This window comes from Betta splendens, chromosome 7 (genome assembly GCF_900634795.4).
Source record: "Betta splendens chromosome 7, fBetSpl5.4, whole genome shotgun sequence".
NCBI classification, from domain to species: Eukaryota; Metazoa; Chordata; class Actinopteri; order Anabantiformes; family Osphronemidae; genus Betta; species Betta splendens.
This window is the reverse complement of record NC_040887.2, coordinates 12,626,270-12,648,453: the sequence shown is the minus strand read 5'-3', so window position 1 is coordinate 12,648,453 and position 22,184 is coordinate 12,626,270. Positions and strand designations below refer to the sequence as shown.

Below are 22,184 nucleotides of genomic sequence, written 5' to 3'. Positions count from 1 at the left end.
TTCAGCTCACAACCTAATGGGTTTTTAAGAAGTGAGGTCAGTAGGAACAAATGGGACTAAATATGCATAAATTACCTTTTCAAAACACAAAGGAACTGTAGGAGCCGTCATTAAAATAGGGGAATACGCTTAAATAAAGTGCACAGGACTATTTTCATGTCAGCACCTTGACATCGGAGGCAGAGCCCCTTCAGGGTCACAAAGCCAGAGCTGGAGAAAGTGGGTGGCGCGGTGCAAGCAGTGAGTCCGGCAACAATACGGCGGGCGGCGAAAGGCCCCGTGTCCCTGACGAGCGCGTGACAGGCTGCGGGAGGAGGCGTGGACGCCGCGCACGAGCACCCGCCACCGGTCCCATCGCGGTGAGCGAGCGCTGTGGTTTGCGCCTCGCATGTTAATTATATGTCTCATTAGGTAAGTCATAATTGGTGTCGTTAAAATGCCTCCTCCGCCTCATGCCGCGATTGGAGCGGGGGAAATTAACATTGCCGAAACGCTCGCTCCCTATTAGCGGGGACAGTTTGAGTGAGGGGCCGGGAGGCAGGAACGAGCGGCGGGGACGGAGGGAGAGAGCGCCTTAGCAACAGTCGGTCCCCGCGGCCGCATGCCTCGCTGACGAGGTTCTGATGGACCGGTGCAGAGCTGCACGCATTCAACTTTCAGAGTCGCAGCATGTGACCTCTTTGACCTCTTACCGTGGTCTTCTGACACTGGATGCTGGTGCTGTTGAACCTCAGGGCCGGCACGCTGTGCACGCTGCCCTGGATGTGGAAGATGCACTCGTAGTTCCTCTGTCCGGACTGGGGCTGGGGCAGGTTCTGGGCCAGCAGCGTGATGGGCCGCATCACGCCCGCAGGGATGTAGATCTGGGTGGAAGGCAGGATCTGAGGACACTCCTGGCGACGGAAAACAAAAATAGCAATAAAAGGCGCTGCTCTGACAAAGACGGGGCTTTGAATGAGATGCAAATGTGGGTGGACAGCGTTTCCTGCACATGCTGCCAGGAAGATGAGAGAGGAAAAACTGACATCTTCCTCACTGACAGAAAAAATACACATCCAGCTCAGACTAAGACACATTCAAAGGCAATTTATTCAAAGTCCCAAGTAGCCAGTGTGAACCGGAATGGGCACCAAATGGGTTCTGGCATCACGGACCTTCCAGAACTCCCTCATGTCCGTGATTGCGAATCCCCTCTCACCTCACCGGCCTCCTCTGTTCTCAGAGCGGCAACCTGTTTGAAGAATCACCCAGCCTAAAACGTCCACTTGCAAATCATCAGCCTATTTATGGGAGGCTGAGCGTTGACTGTGGCAGCCACTTGTCAGATTGAGTACAGGCCATTTTGGAAATCAAATCCGTCCCCATATTAATGAGGCGGTTCTGGATGTTAGGCCTGTTTTTCGCCTGGAAGCAAACATGAAAGGATGTTATGACTCTGTGAGCGTGGACGGAGAGCGGATCCAGGAGCGCCGGCTCTGGGGAACGCATTATTCACTTCTATAGCATATGCATAGATATTGATGTGTCTCAACAAGCTGGATTTAAGTCAGCCCAAAGACAGAGACAGAGTCTAGGACATTCTCTACTAATATCAGTCCGTAATTACCACAGAACTACTTATTTCCACACTAATGTGCGTTCAGTGTTCATCCTGAGTTGTGGTAAGCAATCATAAGAACCAGACAAACACCAAACTAGAATTCAGAAATGAAGTCACATTCCACTTTAGGCGCCATTAAGCAAACTATAATTTTCCCATTAGGGTAATAGCGTTCATATCTGCAGCGATGGATCCGCTGGAACTCTGTTTTATTTAATCGGAAACAAAACCCCACCAGCAGCGTCTACTGGAGCACTGGTAACAACTGTCAGACGGAGGAGGAGGAGCTTCCTTCACCTCAGTACAGCAGCAGATCACACAGGCTCCACGTGGAAGGACAAGTCCACCCAAAGCAACATGAACCCAACAGACCGCCAACAAAGACGCTGCACCTCTGCTCCTGGAGGACGATGCACCTGCATCTACATCTGCACTGATGCAAAGCCTCCATCGGCTCTCACCTCCTCCGGGTGTCTGTGACCTGCTCCCACTTCGGTGATTGGCTAGTGGCTCGTAAGGTCACGACACGTGACCCAGAAGCATGAAACGAACCAGAACAGCAGAGAGACGCCGGGCCTCGTGATAAGAGCTGGAGAAGGTGGAAAAGCTGGAAATGCCCTGAATGAATGTTAATGTCTAAAATGACTCAAAAGACTGAATAAATGTTTTAAAGCTTAAAGCGAAAACAGATCTCCACACACAGACAATCCGTCGGTTGGTATCGTTCCCAGCCGGTCGGCTGAGAGCCTTTGTGTGGATGCATTTAGTCAGAATATCTGCTCGTATCTAGGTTGAAGCAGCCGTTATTGTTAACGTTTGAATGATCGGCCGGCTCCAGCATCGTCTCCGATTGCGGCATGGAAACCCTGTACGGGCAGCAAACACGCGTACAGCCGGGCCACTTCACATCTGTGCTGCACATTCTGCTCCCTGTTGCCTCAGAAACTACACACATGCACATGCACACGCACACGCACACACACACACACACATCTTATTCTAAGGTGCGCTCCTTATTACCAATGCATCAGCGTCACATTCCTCCGAGCACCGCGATAACACACACACACACACACACACACACACACACACACACACACACACACACACACACACACACACACACACACACACACACACACACACACACACACACACACACACACACTGTACAAAGGCGTCCCCCACATAGGACCCACAGACGTTACAAAGACTAACAATTCCACACACATGAAGGGGAAAGAGAGGGGAACGCGCACAAAGGAGGGAGGGAGAGGGAACAAAAGGGTTCTGGAGCAGAGGATTGTGGGAGCGGTTCCATTAGGAGTGGTGACAGGTGTCAGAGCCGAGTCTGCATCAGATAGTGAAGCGGTCCTACACAATGAGAAACAACAATCTCTTTACCTGGGGGATTCCTCTAATCCCTCGCTTTCATTCCTCTCCTTTCTTCCATCCTCTCGCTCACAATTGATCTTTTTAACATGTTCTCTGTAGCTTTCTTCTTCTTTCCCCCTATTATAACCACCTCACTTCTGACTCAAACCCGACCACAAACCGACGTTCATCAGATTCATTTAGCATCACATCCGGATGCTCCAGTGCCTCATCGAGATATAAATTCACTGCGGTGAAAGTTGGGGCATAAACAACGATGCAGAGGACGAGCACAGACAAACCCGCCGGTAGGAGGGAGGTGAGGAGGGGTGAGGGGGGTGAGGCGAGGTCTTGGGAGCCATCCGCTCATTTATTAAAGTGGGGGATTAGAGTGGAGGAGGAGTTCCCCACAGAGAGAGGCAGGGGTGGAGCGCCGCAACATGGGACTCGTACCCTCCACTTATATTTATCTAGAACTGACACACACACACACACACGCACGCACGCACGCACACACACACACACACACAGCTAAATCTCGCCCTCTGGCTCTTCGCAGTGAGCCTGTGCCGTCTTAGGCCTGTAGTGTGTTTTACAGTAGCCTTGGGGCCAAACTAAATGCTCACTGTGATCAAAGCCAGGGTGCTAAGTCTTCAGAGGGAAAACGCAATCAAACTTCCCCTCACCATCACTAGTATAAGTCGGTCTCTCAGCTGCTTCTAGTCTTGTAAACACGCCGTACACTCGCTGGCCAGTTTATTAGGAACACCTGCAAGGTCCCAACACAAGATAAAAACTGAATGAAGTTGTAAAGGCAACTCAGCAAATTCAAGAAAGTCCTGCGAGCGTTGATGAAACATGACGCTAACTTCCTTCCCATCTACTGTAGCTCCTCCACGGTGACTTACATGATTTCCCCCGCTCCTCCGTGCGTCCCATCAGGACGGAGATGCGTCGGCGGTGATGTAGGAGACGGAGGCGGGGGCCGTGATTGGCTGCGGCGCCGCCGCCCCGGAGGCCGCCTCTCCGCGGCTCTGACAGGCTGCGAGCGTGATGGATGAGGGAGCCCGTGTGCGTGAGTGTCAGGGGGGGTCACCGCAGCCGAGAGGGTCCCCGCGGATTAGCGTTACAGCCCAATGAAGCGCTTGAGAGGGGACGGAGCGAGACCCCATCGACCGGCGCTGTTACACACACATAACGTAACAAAGGGGCCTCGTACGATGACCACATCTCCCAGGAGACGGCCAGGAGGAGTCTGTTGAGCAGCGTCTGGGCCTCAGACGCTAATTTACTTTTTCCCTTAGAGAATAAATCTAAGAGCAAATACCGCTCCGATGCACCAGAGGAGAGCGTAATAATGGGCAGCGGTTAATGCGCGGAGTCCCAGCAGAGCGCTGCATTCAGGCAACAGACGAGTCCCGATCATGACAAGCCTGTGATGCTGCAGCGGGTCCATCTTTGCTCTCCGCTCCACGCCCGCTCTGCAGCTGGAGGTGTAAGAACCCAGGGGGAGGGGCTTCATCCCGCGCGTCCATGGAGGAGGATGTAGCCGATAAGCATCAGCCGCCGGATCGATGGGAGCCTCTAAAAATACACCATGCGGCTGCGAGCGAGCGTATTTCTGAGTAGATACGTGACAGATAATGAGGAGTTCACAATCTGATGAACTTCTGGGGTCGTCCCGCGGGCGGAAAGTGACAAAGTGGTGCTTCTCACGCGGGAACCGGCCAAAAACAGACTCGCAACCCACTTTCGCCCATGACCCAGTGAGTAATAAGACATTTCTGTGACCCACCCAAGGCTCAGCCAACCTTTCAAGGTCACTACGAAAGCCCTGATCACGGCCCGGTCGGAAAAGTTGAAGCAACACACAACGCAAGCAGCTCGGCAACAAAAGACAGTCTCTGCTATGCAAATTCACTGGGGCCAATAACTTTTGAAAGCGATCGCTTCTCTGTGCACGACCTGTTTGATCTTTCATTCCAGATCCGCGACTCATCCCTCTGTGCTTCATTCCAACAAGAAAACTTTTCATCTATTTTGCTCAAATGAGCCGAGTTCCTCCGTCGCAGTCTCAGGTGGAAGCGGGGCAGGCACCCCGCTGCACCAGGATAGGAGTCTTGTGTTCAATAAAAGGCGCTTTGAACCGCGTTAGAAGCCTTTTGCAGTGTCCACCCACTCTGCGCAGCCCCTTCACCGTCGGGATCCGGAGCAGCGGAGACGAAACGCACGACACGCGGCCGCGCGCCGCTGCTGCGAACTCGCATCTTAAAAAAGCGCTTTGACGCTCACTCGCTTCTTAGTGAATTTCAAGTGAGGAAGCGTGATTACAATAACTCCATCGCTCTAAATTGAAGCAATTATGGCGAAAAACAACTAAGACGACACGGAAATACGGCAGAAGATGCCAGAGCAACAAAACCCTTCAAAATGAATTCACTGTCATTTTCACCACACGTAGAATCGCTCACTTTGCCACGTGCGTTTCAACCAACATGTGCCACCGTATCAGATCTGTGAACCGTTAGTGAAGCTGTACCAAAGGAATTTCACTTCATGTACATTTTTATTAATACTCATCTCACAAAAATAAGGAAATAACTAAGAACCAGTTGAATAAGCAAAGATGGTTCAAGGTCAAAACGCCAGAAATTGAAACAGATCAATTTCTAGTTCCCAAACACTGGGGCTTAGAATACATCAGTGTTTATGCAAAAGTATTAATAATCCAGGTGTGTATGTGATATTATTGAGTACACATTATTACCGCGTTGTCTCCCTGTTTGTACAACAAATCCTTCGCTGAGCTGCCTGACAGACCCACATCACCCCCGTTGGACTGAGGAGCACTGATGCCCGGGTAATTCCCTTCCTCCTCCTCCTCCTCGGTCCGCTATTCAGCACTTTAACGGCCATTAAATTCCCCCGCCGAGACCGCCAGCACCACCAAAACTCTTTCAAAACTAATTTTCCACATATGATTTCTCGTGTGTCTTCAGAGCAAGCGTGGTGTGAAGCTTATTAAGGCTTCTGCACCGGGAAAACGCGAGGTCAGACGGGGGGAAAAACAACACGGAGGCGCCTCGCTTGGATTAAAACACCTGAGAAAAGCAGGTCTTTGTAGACTGCGGGAGCTCCGTCGGGCTCAGCTCATTGCGCTAAAATATTCAATCTCCAGTAGCGTAATACGTGACGTTTAAACAGTTCCCACGTACTGTATGGGCTGCAAACGGACGGAGGCTATTCCAGAGCAGGGCTGCTAGCATTAGCACGATGCTAGCAGGTGCTAAGGAGATACGGGGCACAGGTGGCGTCAGCATCCTCAGGTATCGTTTCATCTTCCAACCGTCTAATCGTTCCTGCCCCCCCCCCCTCGTTCGCCCCCTCCTCCCTCCTGCTTATGTTCCTCCCCCGACCGCCGATATCTCCATTACGTCTTCTCGTTCACTACCCCGATTATTCCTCCCCTCGTGTCTTATTTATTTGCCTCCCCTGCGCGTTTTGTTAACATCCTTCTCCCTTCGCCTGCTTCGTTCCTCCTGCTGTGTTTCTTTATCTTGCCCGCCCCTGTCTTCCATATTTGCTGCCCCAGTTTCCTATCTCTTTCTTTTGCCCGAGTCGTATTTAAGCATGCAAACTAAAACAACACGTTCAGTCGAATCTGGTTTCACAAAGCTTGTTAACAAATTGGCCTCGGGCAAAAATGCACTGTCCAATCTGCAGTACTTCAAACATTAGCAGACGATTCAAATGAGCTCCCCAACACAAATATAATTAGAGGCTTTTTATGGAGACCTCTGACCTCTGCATAAAACTCTGTTAGATATTTCTTCCATTAATATTTTATTTATTAAACAAAACTTTTGAATGAATAACCAGTGTATTTGATTACTACTTGTTTTAAGGACACTGCAGTATCTTAGCGGAGCTTGTGATTCCCTTCAGTGAAAAAGAGCAGGCTAACGAACATTAAAATGAAACCGGCAAGATGGAAAGTGTGCTCAGTTTCACAAATTGTTATTTTGTGCAGAAGCTGTTGTTTTTCTAATTCCTCATGTGCAGCGCGGGCGCGGTTATAAACGAGCTCCCTGGTTGTTGGAGCAGGCTTGTGTCTCCGCCAACAACTAGGCCACTGCCACGCTCCCGCCCTGCTCCACCTTTCTCTTCTCATCTCATCTGTCTCTCTCCATTAAGCACGCCAGCGATCAGAGATGCATCTTTAAGCTTTAATACACTCTGAATAATTAATACACGCGCACAAACGCGCACACAGGCTGCCAGTGGCAGCGGCGGCCCCGGCCAGAAGGGCTCCGAGGGAGACGGGGAGGCTGCTCGGTGCCAGCGCCGGCCCCAGAGCCGCTGAGCTGGGCCGGGCGGCGCCGCGTACCCGCCTGAGCTCCACAAAGGTGACGCAGATGCAACTCTGACACGGTGGGTCGAGCAACACAAAGCGAGGGTGTGTGGCTGCTACTAATTGACCTGTTGGGGGAATGAGGGAGTGGGTGTAGAGAGGGAATGAGCTTTTGTACAGTGTGTTTCAAAGCCAAGCACAACAAAGCCAGTGGCCCAAGCTCCTGAGCATCACAGACCTACTGCATGTATGCTACCAGCAAATCTAAATGAGGAGGAGCCGGGTCAAAGAGAATAAAAAGTAAAAAACAAAGATGAAATGAAGCAAATGGATGAAAAAAAAATTAAAATATCACACAGAGCACCCAGAGCTGACGAGTGGCAGTCTCACACACTGAAAAGGTCAATGCCTCCATAGTTAAATAAACTGTTTCGGGACGGCTGAAGCAGAACAAGCGTTGGCTCATAATGAGCCTTTCCTCCGACAGATATAGATGACTTCACTCAGGCAGTGTCTTCATGAATACATCAGGCCTGAATAAACACCCACGAAAGCAGAAAAGAGCCACATCAGCAGCAGAATACTGCATCTAAACACGACGGGAGGGTTTCACTCGGACGCTCATTACACTGCCTCCTGGTCCGTGTGCAGGTCTGTGGGTGATGTACAGCAGGTGGAGGTGGGTCATCAGCAGAAGCATTGGACCATGAAGGTCCGTCTGCAGGTTTTGTGAAGCTCTGCTGCATTATGAACAACTAAGAGTCGTCTAAACCCGTTTCTGTCTCCGGGAGGAGCCCCGTGAAACGTGATGTCACAACGGAGCTGCCGTCACGTCTCTCAGAGGAACAAACACGTTCAACCGGCCTTGAAACCGCTGCACGGAGTCGCGTCTGTAGTAGCGTCTCAAAATAAAAGAGAAACGGTCTCCTCCCGACGACGCCTCCATCTGGGGCTGCTTCTTGGCAGCCATTTTACGCCTCCGCTGTCAATCATGTGCTGCATTAAATATCCCGAGTAAGAAAACGACCTCGTAAAAAAAAAAAAAAAAAAAAAAAAAAAGAAATGAATGAACGACTTAATTAACATGCCGGCAAAACTGCAATCAATAAACACAAGCGGGAGCTCGACGACAGGAGAACAAATGCGGAGAAACCTGCTTTCCTGCCATTTATTATCCTCTTCATTTCCCCGTTTACTGGAATGCGGATGAAATGGTCTGAAGCGACCCACGGGCGGCCCGGTCCGCTGCAGCAGCCGGCGCTGGGATTCACTGAGGCAGAGCAAATTTGTTTGTGTCTGCGTTTGTTTGTTTTGGTGTTTGTTTCTCCCATTGTTTGTATTTAGACACATTTCTGTTGATGGCCTTCTCAAGTGTTTCTCTGACTCTGGCAATTTTCTGCCTGGTCGCTCCTAATGCGCCTCTCTGTTTATCTGCTGTCACAATACAGCTGATTTATACCTATTTACATATTCAGCAAATAAAAGCGCAGACGTATGTTTACTTAAAGAGGGAAATCGCACCTTATTGGGTATCAGTTTACATGGAGCCGGGAAAAAAAATGTGTATTTTTGCGACTTACCTGTGGAACAAATTCACAGATGCTATGAATTGGATCAGATATGAAGTGAAGTCAGCCTCAAGAAATATGACAAATGCCTTTGGGAAGATAACCAGTGTAGTGTGAATCCAATCACTTTGGCAACCGACTGCTAATGACACAGGGGGAAACTTTTTCAGGCGGTGGAGATGGGCAATATTGCTTTCAGCGGGCGCTGCGAACTGGCAAATTGGAGCAAAATCAAGGCTGGAGGAGATAAATGCATGACGACTGCTGTTGGTGCCGGTGTGTGTGAGCGTTGCGTTGAAATGTTGTCCGTTCAGAGGCGGAGGGAGAACGCGGGGACACATCACGCAACACGTGTGTGTGTGTATGTTTGTGTGTGTGTCTATCAAAATTCACCAACCCCTCAGCCAAACATTCAATGTGTCTTGGTAACCATGGCAACATCTTCACACGCACCAAAAAAATGGAGCAAGAGGGAAAATGAACACAAAGAGGCCGAGTCGGGGCGTCACTCTGAACTAGAGGACGGTGAATGTGAGCAGGATGATGTAACGCGATGACAGGGTGTCCACCTCCCACTCTCCCCTTCTGTCCCTCTCCACACGTTAAGACAGTGGCATCCAATAAGAAATGAGCGAACACAGGAGCCTCCGTAACCATTAGGGGAATGGGAGGACGGAGGCAAATGAACCCGAAGGCGACAGGAGGGGTGAGAACACGCAGCTCTGCTCACATTGACGGAGAATTTAACCAAAGCCGGAGTCGAGGTCTTTCGCTGTTAAGCGCAACTCTGAGGACACGAAAAGTTTCCGTGTGCGTTAGTGTGAACGTCTGCGTTTGTGCGAACGCGGGTGAGAATCAGAGACTGTGAAAGCGACTCGGCTCGCGGATGGAGGAGTGTTTCCATGCAAATCCAACATTTGGGCCCATACCGCTATTTGCACACTGGTCCTCCCCGGCTTATTGGGACGTGGACAAAGGCGGCGCTGCTCAGAGAACAGCAGCAGCAGCTCATTCATTCATTCATTCATTCATTCATTGGATCGGTTCCTGTGTGCACGCGCTCACCTCCGACGTGTTGACTCGTCCCTCCAGGAAGGAGCAGTCGCTGGCGTCCTGGGTGCACATGTGGCGGTATTTGCACCAGTGGCACGGGAAGTTTCCGTTCACACAGGATAGGCACCTGCAGCGGGCGAGAAGAGGGAAGCGGAGGTGAGAGGAATGTGAAAGCTGTTCGCAGGGAGACAGATTTAAAGTCGGAGGCGTGTGGAGGTGGTTCACTTAAAACGGACAGGAGACAATTAACAATTGCTTTGACCCAAACAATGACCTGTTCACTGATTCCAACCCTGGAGCTGCTGGGCCTAAAAAACAGCTGTTTTCTGTGTTACCAAACTCAAGCATTCGATTGGTTTTGGTTTCGTAGTCATGAACGAACAGCTTTTCTGGCTTTACAGCCACATGTCGAACCTTTGCATCAATGAACGGAACCCAGATGCTGTGACCTTATTTCATCATACTGTATGTGTGTGTTTTGGACAAACATTTTTTAAGTGAAATGCAGGCGGAGTGGAAGGAGCGGACAGGAGACGGGAGCCGCGCGCTGACGGTCCGAGCGGGAGTTTGCATCACCGCCAACTGCACCGCATCAAATATTTATGGGCGAGTCTCCAGAAATCAGGTTGAAATGACAAGTGCAACTGTGGCCTTGTGCTTTGAGACTTTATTCCAGCTGTCAGCCGGCATGAGGTGCAGAAACCAGCCCGGAGAGAGCGGGCGAGCGAGAGAGAGAGAGAGAGATCAGCTCCTCCCTCCTCCTCCTCCGAGCTGGCAGCGATGATGAGCCTGTTCTTATGTAACACCGGCTTCCTCTCCAGAGTTAAGGAAACAAAGTGAGCATTCACATGAGAACAAGGCTATCGCGGCCAGCAGAGAGGGCGAGCGATGGGATGGAGCGGCGGAACAGAAGCGCAGAGGTTGGCCCGCGGCTCGTGACCATGGCGTGGATCTGTTTGCCTGAGCACAGCTCCCCTCCCAGATGTTTTCACGCGGCAGCGGCGTAAAGCCACACTCCGCTTGCTGTCAATCATCCCACAGCCACAGGAAGAAAGAGGAGCTCTCTGCTCTGCAGACTTTATTATCACGTTCCTGTCATTTTAATCCAGAGCGTCATTTTAACGAAGGGGGTGAGAATTTAAGCCGTAAACATGTTTTAGGACGGATGAAAAGAAGTTAAATGTTAAAGGCAGTAATTACACACACTGACAGAATGTGTTCACTAACTCCTGATACTCGCCTTCAATTAAAGCGCGCTTTGTCTGTTCTCAAGCAGATTTCACTTAAACGTCGCAGGAGAAGGACGCTCTAATTACACGTCGCGTCAGTCCCGGGTGCCGTCACGGCGTCTGATCATCCATCGCACGCGGCGGCTCCGTCACATCTGCCCCGTGGTGACAACACATTAATGCATCTCTGGACTGACTTTAACAGTGGGACGCGGTCCTGGGAGAAGTCCAAATCCTCCAAACGTCCTCCCAGCGATGTCCAACTCACTGTAATGAGCCTCCATAGGGCGTTCAGGTCCCCCCAAACTAAAGCAGACCTGGATTTCTTTCCCTTCTGCCCTCCGATTTCTGAGGGTTAACCCCTAAATGGCCCAAATCGACAGCGTGATGGAAGAGGTCTCGCGCACTCGGTAATAAGCTAGTGTGACTGGACCGAACTGCAGCGCGAGGCTGATAATCGATGCGGGTGGATTTCCATGAGGAGCAGGGTGGACCAGAGGTTATACTAACAGCCTGATATTTGTTAGCAGAGCTGGTGAGCCAGTTCCTCCTCGGCATTAACCCCGAGGTTTATCGATTCCTTCCTGGGGGGGTGTGGGGGCGGTAACGGCGGTAACTCACACAGGCCCAGACGCACTCCAGCACAGAACCTGTCGCCCGTGTCGACGCGGCCGGGATTCGCCTACGTACGAAGCGCGTCGTACGGCGGAGCTGTCGATGTGCTGCTGCTGCAATGTCGCCAATAACCCCCCACCCCCCGCTATTTAACAAGGCCCAGCTACAGAGCCAGGGCACAAGCCTTTCATCTTCTCCAAGCTTCTGTCGAAGCGAGGGCTGGATCAATGGAACAAAGCCGCTGATAAGCGTTCGGATGTATACGAGAGGCGCCGGCGACCATGAGCTCATTGGATTCTGGCCACTCTGGATACAGGGAAAGATAAGGTTAGCATTTGTTGTTAATCAGAAGTCACCAAAACAGCTTTAGTGTCCAATCGGCTGCTTGTACAGTCCAGGCTGTAATTCCCATTCCCAAAGCCTCATGCGAGTTGTGTTTAGAAGAAGTATAAAACAAATGGTGCTATATGCTGTAATATATAAATAGGCCCCTTTGAGTTTTATGCAATAAAGCTCCAAAGCGATCAGCAGTAAAACGAGGCATACATCATTAAGCTATAATGCAAAGGAGCCAAATGAGGAGTTTAGATTCTCAACAGGGGACTTGGGCTCATAATACAATATTATTGCATCTTGTCACAGTGACGCCCAAAAGCAGCGAGTCTGCGAGTCTCGGCCCTCGGTTTAATTAAACCGGGTCACACTCGTTGCAGACCGGACCGGAGCGCGCCAGAAGAAGTGGCACGCGAGACGCAACCGCAGTGAAGTTCAACTCCAACGGCGCTGAGCGGGACGCAAATTGGTCTGCCTGGAAATGAGAGCCCTCGTGGGGGTCCGGAGAGCAGACGCCCCCCCCCCCACCTCGAGTGCTTCCTTTCACTGCGTGGATTTCCGCCTTTTCATATTGTAATGGTGGCGGTGACCGGAGGCCGGGCCGCGGACCCTTCAGCTGCATGGGATGCTTATTTCCTGACGTGACGGGAGCTCGCTCGCTCCCATTGGCTGAGGTCCCGCTTTGTTACCGCGCGTTGCCTTTCCCTCACCGCTCAGACGGCTTCTCCCGTTTCAGATTTCAGATTCAGAGGAACGTTCTCCTCCTTGACCCAGGCTTCCCTCCGGTTTCTCTCTTCCTCTCTCTAAACGATGCATTAGTCCCTGTCTCATATGCTCAATTAAACTCCTCCAAACTTCTTTTTTAATGCAAATGTCTACTGTTGTTCAAGCGTTTGTAAATAGCTGGAAGCATCGCTTCCGACCTGCTCACGTCTCGCCCGCCGGCGCCTCCTGCCCGTGCATCTGCGCTCCGCTCTGCGTCCACCGCCACGCCCACGTGCAGACCTCCATTATCCGCTGCGCCGCACGCCGCTCCTGCGGGAGCCGCGGAGGTGAAGAGGTGACGGCGGAGGGGGCGCGGTGCGTAATACGTGGGTTCATGTTACAGCTGCCGCGGTAATAACTGCGGTGCGGACCGGCATCAAAGGCCCGGGAAGCAGCACGTCTGCTTATGCAGCAGGAGGGGAGGGTTCTGGAGGTGGGCTGGGTAACCGGGGGTACAAGCACACACGCAAATGAGAAAACACCTCCTGCATTCACAAAAACATGCATAAACAGACACTACACTGCTTTCATGTAGGACAAACCAAACTGAAAACCACGCTCACACAGCCACAAAATGAATCAAATCCACTGAACAAGGCCTCAAGGCCCCGAGAAGTGGCCCAGGTGAGCGCTCTCTCCAAGCCCACTCCATTATGACCATCTCCACACAGGCGCCCCAGCCAGAGCTAATTAACGGCCCATTACTATGCAGATATATGCGGGGCCAAGAGCAAAGCGCAGACAATAAATGGGCCTGATGAACGAGAGAGGGGCAGGCAAGCAAAGAGGGAGGCGGGGGCTAAGAGGGGTCGGGGCTGAGAGACGGATAAAGTGAGGACCGGGAGAGGAGAAGGCAATAAGCAGACGGGCCGACGGTTGGAAGGCAGAGAGGGGGAGAGATGGAGGGGTGGAGGAATGGAGGAGGGTGGAGGGATGCAGGGATGGAGGGGTGGAGGGATGGAGGGATAGAGGGGGGTGAAGGGGTGGAGAGATGCAGGGATGGAGGGATAGAGGGGGGTGGAGGGGTGGAGTAGGGAAAGGACGGTGCATTAAAGGGAATAAAAGCAGGACGAGTGCACTTTGCACTCCTAATCACCAGCGGCTCGTGATGCTGCTAATCCAGGAATGAAAGGTTATCGCCATAATCAGTAGTTTGGGGTTTTGAAAGTATTTTGGGTCGTTCTGGCAGGGGAACTTTTCGCGACGCAGGACCTCTTACATTGTGTGTTGTGCGACGGAGCAGGTGGCACCGGGTCGGCGCGCGGGGGACAGAGTCTGTAAACATATTTATTAGTCACGAGGATTTTGAGCTTGGCCGAGTTCCTGCGTCGGGGCGCTTTGAATGTAAACAGGAGGAAGCAGGGCTGCCATTATTCAGGACTTGGCAACACAAAGACAAATCCACTTTGCCACAGATGCACTTTCATTTCAGGTGTATTGACAAAAAAAAAAGTGCAGATCCCTAAATGTGAGAGGCGAGCGTGTGCCAGGTGGAGGGAGGCATTTCCAGCAGCAGCCAGGAGTCACCGACTGCAGGGGGTGACATTTTAGTTCTGGTCATTTAACCTTCACTTTAGACGACATTCCTCACTCGTCTGGCTGCTGATCTGCCTCCTTCCACTGATGAGGAGGAGCAATGATACAGCACAATCTCCAGACATGCTCACAGCTCTGCTAAACGACGTTAACACATCCCTTTGTGGCTTTGTTTATTTGTTTGATTATTTTAATAAATATATATGTTATTGTCATTTATCTCTGCTGCATCTTGACCTTTTTGGATGCAGAAACATGTGTGCAGATGTTTGAATGATGAAAACTCTCTCTCTCTGAGCCCAAAGAGTTGCCAATTTGGCTGCAGTGAAATGTAAGTTCAAATAACTTTGATTTTACCATGATTTGTTGTGAAGCTCTAACAACTATAATTAAGATATTACGTCGAGTGAAAGAATATTAAAATTAGAATAATAGAGTCTAAACTCCATAATTACGTGGCTTTAACAACCATTGAAATGTAATAAATTAGAACAGTGCTTCCTGTTTGAACACAGTGTAACTGGTCCTTCTTGAAAAAAAGCCTCAGCCTCCCAAACTTGGTATAAGCAGTTCTGAACATTCTGCCGGCGTTCCAACGCGTAAATTAAGGATAATTAATTTCCACGAAACACAACTGCCGTGTTTTAGCTTCCCAGGCTTGGCCGCCTTTCTGGGTCGTGCATGGTTAGGAATCGACTTATTTCACTCACCGGCAGTTTCTTCATTGCTCGAGATTTAATTAACTAATTGATTTGTAAAAAGCTTGAATACATTGAATATTTAATTAGCGGGAGTCACACACTGTTCTCCGTGTTCCCCATTAGAGGAGTTACTTGCTGGCCAATATTTCAGCCGCGCTTCGACAGATGTAGGTCCGCTGTGCTGCGCTTGTGTGTTGGAGAACTTACGATTGGTGGACGCTGCAGTTGTAGAACACAAAGTCAACGCTGGCAAACTTTTTGCCCGTTTCCTTGGACTTCAGATACAACTTTATCACACGCCGGTCACCTACGAGGACACAAAGCATCCAGTTAGCGTGTGGCAAGCGTTCTCCCAGTCCCAGGAAATACGCTGCATCGTAAAATGTTAACAGGCTCGTTTCCCCTTCGTCTTGACGGTTCCTGCACTGTTGGCATTTCGGAGGCGCAACGTTCGAGTCGTGGCCGAATCAATGGCGTTTTAGAGGAGTTACCAGCGAGCGCTGCACATTTGTGAATCAGCAGTTCCTACTTTTAATAATCACAAAGGGGCTGGAGGAGTTAAAAAGCCGAGCGTCTCGTGGTTGAATGAACACGCTGAACAAATGAACCACATTATATTTGTGCAACAACAAGCAAAACCGCTGAAGCGCGAAGGCCCACAATGCAGTAGAATCGTCTTCATCCCAGAACAAAACTTCTCTGAGTGTCACTGAATTCATGCTCAGAGCAACTCCCAGACCTGCAGGACTAATTAACCGCATGAGGTCATTGCTGTCTTCTCCCACGCCCATAAGGTAATCACAATAATACTAATACTCATTATGTACAGTAGGTACATGGTGAGAAAAGTTTTAGATGTTTCTCTACATAACTGAGGATAAATCTCTTCATTTACATAATTTGTGCTCGCGTTAAAGCTGATGCTGCTGTTCTTCTATTCACCTCTCGTCTCTGCGTTACCTTGGTCTCGGGTGATGGGAGCGACGTCTTTTGTAGACGGGGACAGACAGAAGATCCGTCCGCCGTAGATGCGTCCCTCTGTCTCCACGTAGTCCTCAAACGAGCAGTTTACTCCAGCGAACAGGCTCGGGACATTCTGGGTCTGAAGTACGAGCTGCGAGGGAAGACGAGCGCAAAGACAACACACTGCAATGTCCATAGGATCATGTGAAATTAAACTTAATGTGATGGACACACACACACACACACACACACACACACACACACACACACACACACACACACACACACACACACACACACACACACACACACACACACACACACACACACACACACACACACACACACACACACACTACCTGCACTTCTGACATGGTGACAGAGATGGTGTCGGGTTGTACAGAAAGTCGCACACATTGCTCCGCTCTGGTGGTGAAACGCTGAGGCTCCTCTGCTCGTTCACAGTGATCCTTCCTCGAGCATCTACCGCAAGGAAATCCAAAGCCTTAGACGCGATATTAAAAGCTGATTTCCTTTTCAAATCAAATCCACATTGATCCTCTTTTCATGCTGCCATGTCGATTCTAGGCCGCTAGCGCTCTCTGCCTCTACAGACACGGGGCCAGTCTGGTTTAAATGTCGAATGAAATGAGAACCCTGTTGTTGCTGCTGACTCGTTTCCAGGGATGCTGCGCTGGACGAACCAACAACAACAGCATCAGTAGAGTAACAACAGGAAGCTGGCATGGAACCCACCGGAACAGCTGACAGACAATGTGTCTTTCCCCATGTTTCACCCATTTTCTTAATATAAAATATAACCAATAACCAACAAAATATTAGTTATTGAACATCATAGAAAATTACAGGCATGTTGTAAAGTCCTATGGCATTAAACTGAGTTCCAGATTCAAAGCCACCAAAGCACCGAGTGTGTCCTTGAGTACGTCACACTGGGTTAAATGCATGTGTGATAACAAAACTTGAACAATAATTATTATTAAAGCAATAGTCACAGTTCACAGGTCTGCTCCTAACCTATAGATTAGAGCAGCAGTGAGAGTGAGGCGGGTGGAATTTACCACTTGCAGCCACACAGTGAAGACACTTACACATTATGCAGCACACACCAGCCACAGTGAGGGTCTCCTGATCCGAGGCAGGCTCCACAGGAAGTGTACTGTGCACAGCTCTCCACCGGCACTCGAGTGACCTGCGGAACGAACACACACACGGGTGATGAATGTTGCACAGAGGCCTTGTGTACACCACCACCAAACAGCTTATGGCATATTTAAAGGCCTGCTATAAACAGCATCCACTGGAGGAGTCGTGGCTGGCGCGCCAGATTTACAGTAAAGAGCAACCCCTCCGTGGCCATTAGACACAAACAGCTCTGCGGGTGCCGCTTGCAGAGACGGCCGTGGGGTAAGAGGCAAGGGTCAAACACATGTAAACACAGAAATGGGTTCAAATTACAGCCCCTGACAGTCTGCGTGACGCACTCAAGCCGCTGTGGACTCACAGCTCCGCTCAGCGCCCGTGCAGGAAACAGAAGCGGGGCTGCAGCAACTGCAGCACGTCTGGCTCACGGACAGACGCTGGCGGAGGCGGAGCAGGAAGGATGATCAAGTGGCCTGAATGAAGCCCACGCGAAGACAATATGCTTCACTTTGACTCCTTTTATTCCCTCTCCCTCCTTCTCTCATGGACCCAAGGCTGACAGGTTAGCAGCGAAACACTGGACGACCGTAAATACGCTGCAGTAGATAAACATCAGCGATCGCTCATCTAATCTGCTCAATCGCTATCGGCAACCGTCTGTGGCGCGAGATGAAACTTTAATGATCTCTTTTGGGGAAACCGGACACGATGCGTACGAACGCGGGCATCAAACAATGACCAGGCTTTCAGTGCAGTCAAATGGATAGAGATGGTCGACATATGGTAGAGACCATTTAGACCGAAGTGAGACTTTGAGACAACTTTTCTGGAGCCGTTTAATCACTGACCATGAGGTCAGACATCAGCACGGCTTCAGAGGCGAGATGGAAGCTGGGGAGGGCGCTGCAAAGAGGAAGCTCTGCCTTCATGTGGTTCTCTCTAACTTCTCAACCCTCAAAGAGAATCAGACCGTCTTCACCTCTTTTGCCTCGACGCCCGCTGCATAACTAACGGAGCACGAATGCACCGAGCGTGCGGGTTGCCAGGTCGCAGCATAACCCACCGCTGCATAAACAGGGCCTTTAAACTCCTCCCACGCTGCTGCCCCTGCGTCTCATCACTCCACTGGAATCTGTTCCAGTCCAGTCTAAGTCGCCGCCCGTCGTCTAGTGAAGCTCAAACTGGGACGCGCTGGGTTTACAACACGTCTTGTATATTAATTATTATAGATTACAGATCATATCTGTCTGTGATGTTAGTTGTTAAAAATTGAATCAAAGCAATGAAAGATATAAACAGATTTTTTGGATAATGTAATTCTTCTACTATTAACAACATACTTCAGGCTCATTACACAAGAAAGGACATTTCCTGTTTGTAGGTTCTTCCCATTGGCAGCTTTCACACAAACACATCCCTCAGCTCCGTGCAGTAATCCCTCCATTTCTTCCTCACACGGCGACTCCCCTCCTTCTGTGTCACTCTGATGTACAGTTGAACACAATAGCTTATGGCAGATTCATAGCATGATAATAGTAACCTGTGTCTGATAACTATTATAATGCCACCATTACCAGGCACAGGGCTCTTACAGGACACCAAATAGCAGCAAATTGCAGTCATTACTTGTGCCTGGACAAATACCATGGTAGTAATACAGCCCATCTGATAGAGGAGGGAGGAAAAAAAACATGTCACACACAAGTACAATAGGCAGAGGGAGAAGTTCATTCAATCGGGTTGTGTGATAGCGGCCGGATGATGTATTCCAATGGAAGAGTTCAATTATTGAGTTTTAGAAAACAGATAATGGGACGGGAAATGGAAGATGCTCAGCCAACGACTCTTTGTCTTACGGAGGCGGCGGCGGCGCCGGGTGTTTGTGCGCGTGAAAGGGGGACGGTAAGTAAGTGAGAACCGCCTATTTATATTAAATATGGCATTTTCATCCCCGGCCAATTTGCTGCTGCGGAGGGAAACACATTAATCTGGGGACAGTAAAAGGAGGTGGCACCGGGGGGTGAAGGGCAGCAGAATTAGCAGGAGAGCCGGACAGAATGACATCAGAGGGACAATAAAATGGCCATTTTACACCTTATTCCAGTTTTCTAAGAGATATATCAGAATGTGCGGGATTGAAGCGCCTCTTTGCGCTTTTATTTTGCCGGCATTTGCCGAGTGGAGGAGGAGGCAGAGTTTATTACGAATAAATAACGGCTACAAATGAGCCTCTCTCATTTGGGTCATTATAGAGAGGCTCTTAATTTGCCCAGTGGCAGATGGGGGGGGGGGGGGGGGGGCGTGGATGAGGAATGCAGGCGAGACGAATGAGGAGGACGCACGGATGTAATTGCAGCTGATGTTTCATGGCATATACGGGGCCCGTGTGGTCCCGGCCAGCCGCTATATGCCCCGCTGTAATTGTCCCGTCTGTATAATACGCAGGGAGAGTACGCGGCACCATCGCCGCGCGGCGCCGTGACGGATGGCTGCTTCTGCCGCCAGGCAGGATTTGGAGATTTCCGCGCAAAACGTCCAAACGTCGGCAGCGACCGAGTGCATCCAGATGTGTTAACATACACAAAGCATGAGGAGCAACACGTGCTGTAAACGAACTCTGCTGGCTGGTACAGCACAGTATGTGTGGATTCTGGCCAACCGCAGGGGGTCCGATCATACTATTCTATGTTATTATTAAAGTTATTATAAAATAATATATATAATATTTAGTTGAATCGACTGTGTTCTTGTTACTTTCTCATCTGAAGAAAACAAGGTCTTGGATCCGGAGCAGGCGCAGGCACACACACACACACACACACACACACACACACACACACACACACACACACACACACACACACACACACACACACGCACTGTACAGATGAGAGCGTGGAGGAAACACACAGACACATGTTGTCCTTATTGTATTATTAAGGTACTATTCCAACAAGAACAAGGGGAAACTGTAGCCGTTTCATATCCAGCGGCTGTTTGAAAAACCTAACGCCTATGTTGACAACCTACGTGATCAGTAGCTCCCTTTGATGTGACAGTCAGTGACATTGTTGCTGTGAGTGACATTAGTGGCCTGTTTTGTCCGGATCGAGCTACGATTACAGAGAATCCAAAAGATATAGTTGATGTTACACTAAATTGGATGCCCTTAAGTCAGACTGTCACCTGATGGCAGAACTCCTTACACTCTGCTTTCTACCTCCTCTGCAGTAAAACATCTCGCCTCCTTCTACGCAGGAACACACACTCAGACTCAGTCAGACTCACAAATCAGCGTCAGCCCATCGCTGCGTTCAAACCCAAGTCACGCTGCCTCTCAGCCACATTAAGATGTCGCTCTCTCTTGTTGCCCGTCTCCTTCGCCGTCACACAAATCACACTATGATCGGCCGATCACTCATCTCTGTGTCTTGACAGACAGGCAGCTGGAGTGAGTGTGTGTATTAGAAACGCACAACATACTGCAAACATGGGAATCGAGAACAAAAAACTGTCAAATATGAATTTCATGTTTTCTTACTTAGCAGTTTTCCAACTCACTACTGTTCAATGGGCTCAAAAGCAACTGCTATCAACACTTCTTATAGAGTTCATCACCTACTCTTCAGAAGCAGATCCTAGTGTCTAAGTCAGATCTAAGCCAGACAAAGCGTGGTCCTCCCCAGAGGGTTTCTCACATCTACCTCAGAGCAACCACTCGCTTTGGTTTATGCTAAAATGTTTAATGAGGTCAGAAGTCAGCAATAGTTAAGTATTAAACTTGAACTCTGGACAGAAGCAGCCGCCCTGGAGGACTTCACGGTCTTAGTCAGAGCTTCCTGAAATAACGTTGCCTTTAAGCAACAGTCTTTAGCATCGTACCACCGATCTCAGCTGGACCTCAAATCAGTGACTCTCCTTTTTTTCCTGCGACTCCAAATTTTGAACAAACACCAAAGGAACCGCTTTAAAAGTCCACGGCGGCGGCCTGTTCCTCTGTGACCTCCAGGAGCAGTAAATGCTGAGCGAATTGAATATGAACCGTGTCTGATGTGATGCCAGGGGTAGGGTTTCTCCACTGTGCAGTACAGTCCGACTCAGTGCATTTCTGTACTGTAGCTAAATCGATACATGAAGGAACATCATCAGACCATTATGCGAGCGTCTGGGCGGCCTCGCGGAGGCTCGGTCCGAAGCCATTAGCCCCCAACGGGTCACCTTACGAAGCCGTTGTGCCGGCGGAAATGCTTGACCTTGCCCTGGGATCAGGAGTGGGCAAAAGATCCGACACTGGGCTTGGTCTCAACTACAGGAAGCAGAATGCCACCAAGTAACAAGCCTCAAAGCTTTGCTGGTCTATAATTAAATGTTACTTCTTACAAGGAACAGGTGATTAATTGACACAAACATCTGGACATGTGATGGGTAATTTCATAAAAATCAATATGACACGCAATCCATATCCATTTGCTTTAAATCAATTAGGTGATGTCATGCACAGGGGCACAGGATACAAGACATGTTCCTGTCTCAACGACGTCACCAGCGCAGGCTGGTGACAGCATGAAAAATCCCCCCTTACCCCGCAGTTCTTATTAGATTGGGACAATTTGAACATGTAACGAGGAAACAGTAGCTAAGATAAAATTGATTTAGTGCCACGGTTCATTTTTATGAGGACAAAAATGATGCGATATTACTGAACAGAAAAAGCAACAGAGCAAGAGCTGGAGGCAAGCAGTGTGTGTGTGTGTGTGTGTGCGCGCGTGTGTGCAAACAGCACCGAGACACACACACACACACACACACACACACACACACACACACACACACACACACACACACACACACACACACACAAAATGAAGCTTGAATAAATCCATTGCCTGCTAATCGAAAAACCCTCCTCTCGCAGTGAAGTGGACAGTTTTA

General features: G+C 49.8%; 1 protein-coding gene across 3 annotated transcripts in view; it reads right to left on the bottom strand.

Annotated features, from left to right (window-relative positions):
* The window catches only part of LOC114859090 (plexin-A1-like), a 143,693-nt gene that overhangs the window by 48,450 nt on the left and 73,059 nt on the right, over window positions 1-22,184 (bottom strand). For all 3 annotated transcript variants that reach the window (XM_029156983.3, XM_029156980.3, XM_029156981.3), the window contains exons 5-10: window positions 17,201-17,301; window positions 16,448-16,571; window positions 16,086-16,239; window positions 15,333-15,432; window positions 9,959-10,073; window positions 693-893 (exon numbers count right to left, since the gene is read on the bottom strand). In XM_029156983.3, the coding sequence (XP_029012816.1) occupies window positions 693-893; window positions 9,959-10,073; window positions 15,333-15,432; window positions 16,086-16,239; window positions 16,448-16,571; window positions 17,201-17,301 (795 nt within the window). The remainder of the gene's footprint in view (window positions 1-692; window positions 894-9,958; window positions 10,074-15,332; window positions 15,433-16,085; window positions 16,240-16,447; window positions 16,572-17,200; window positions 17,302-22,184) is intronic.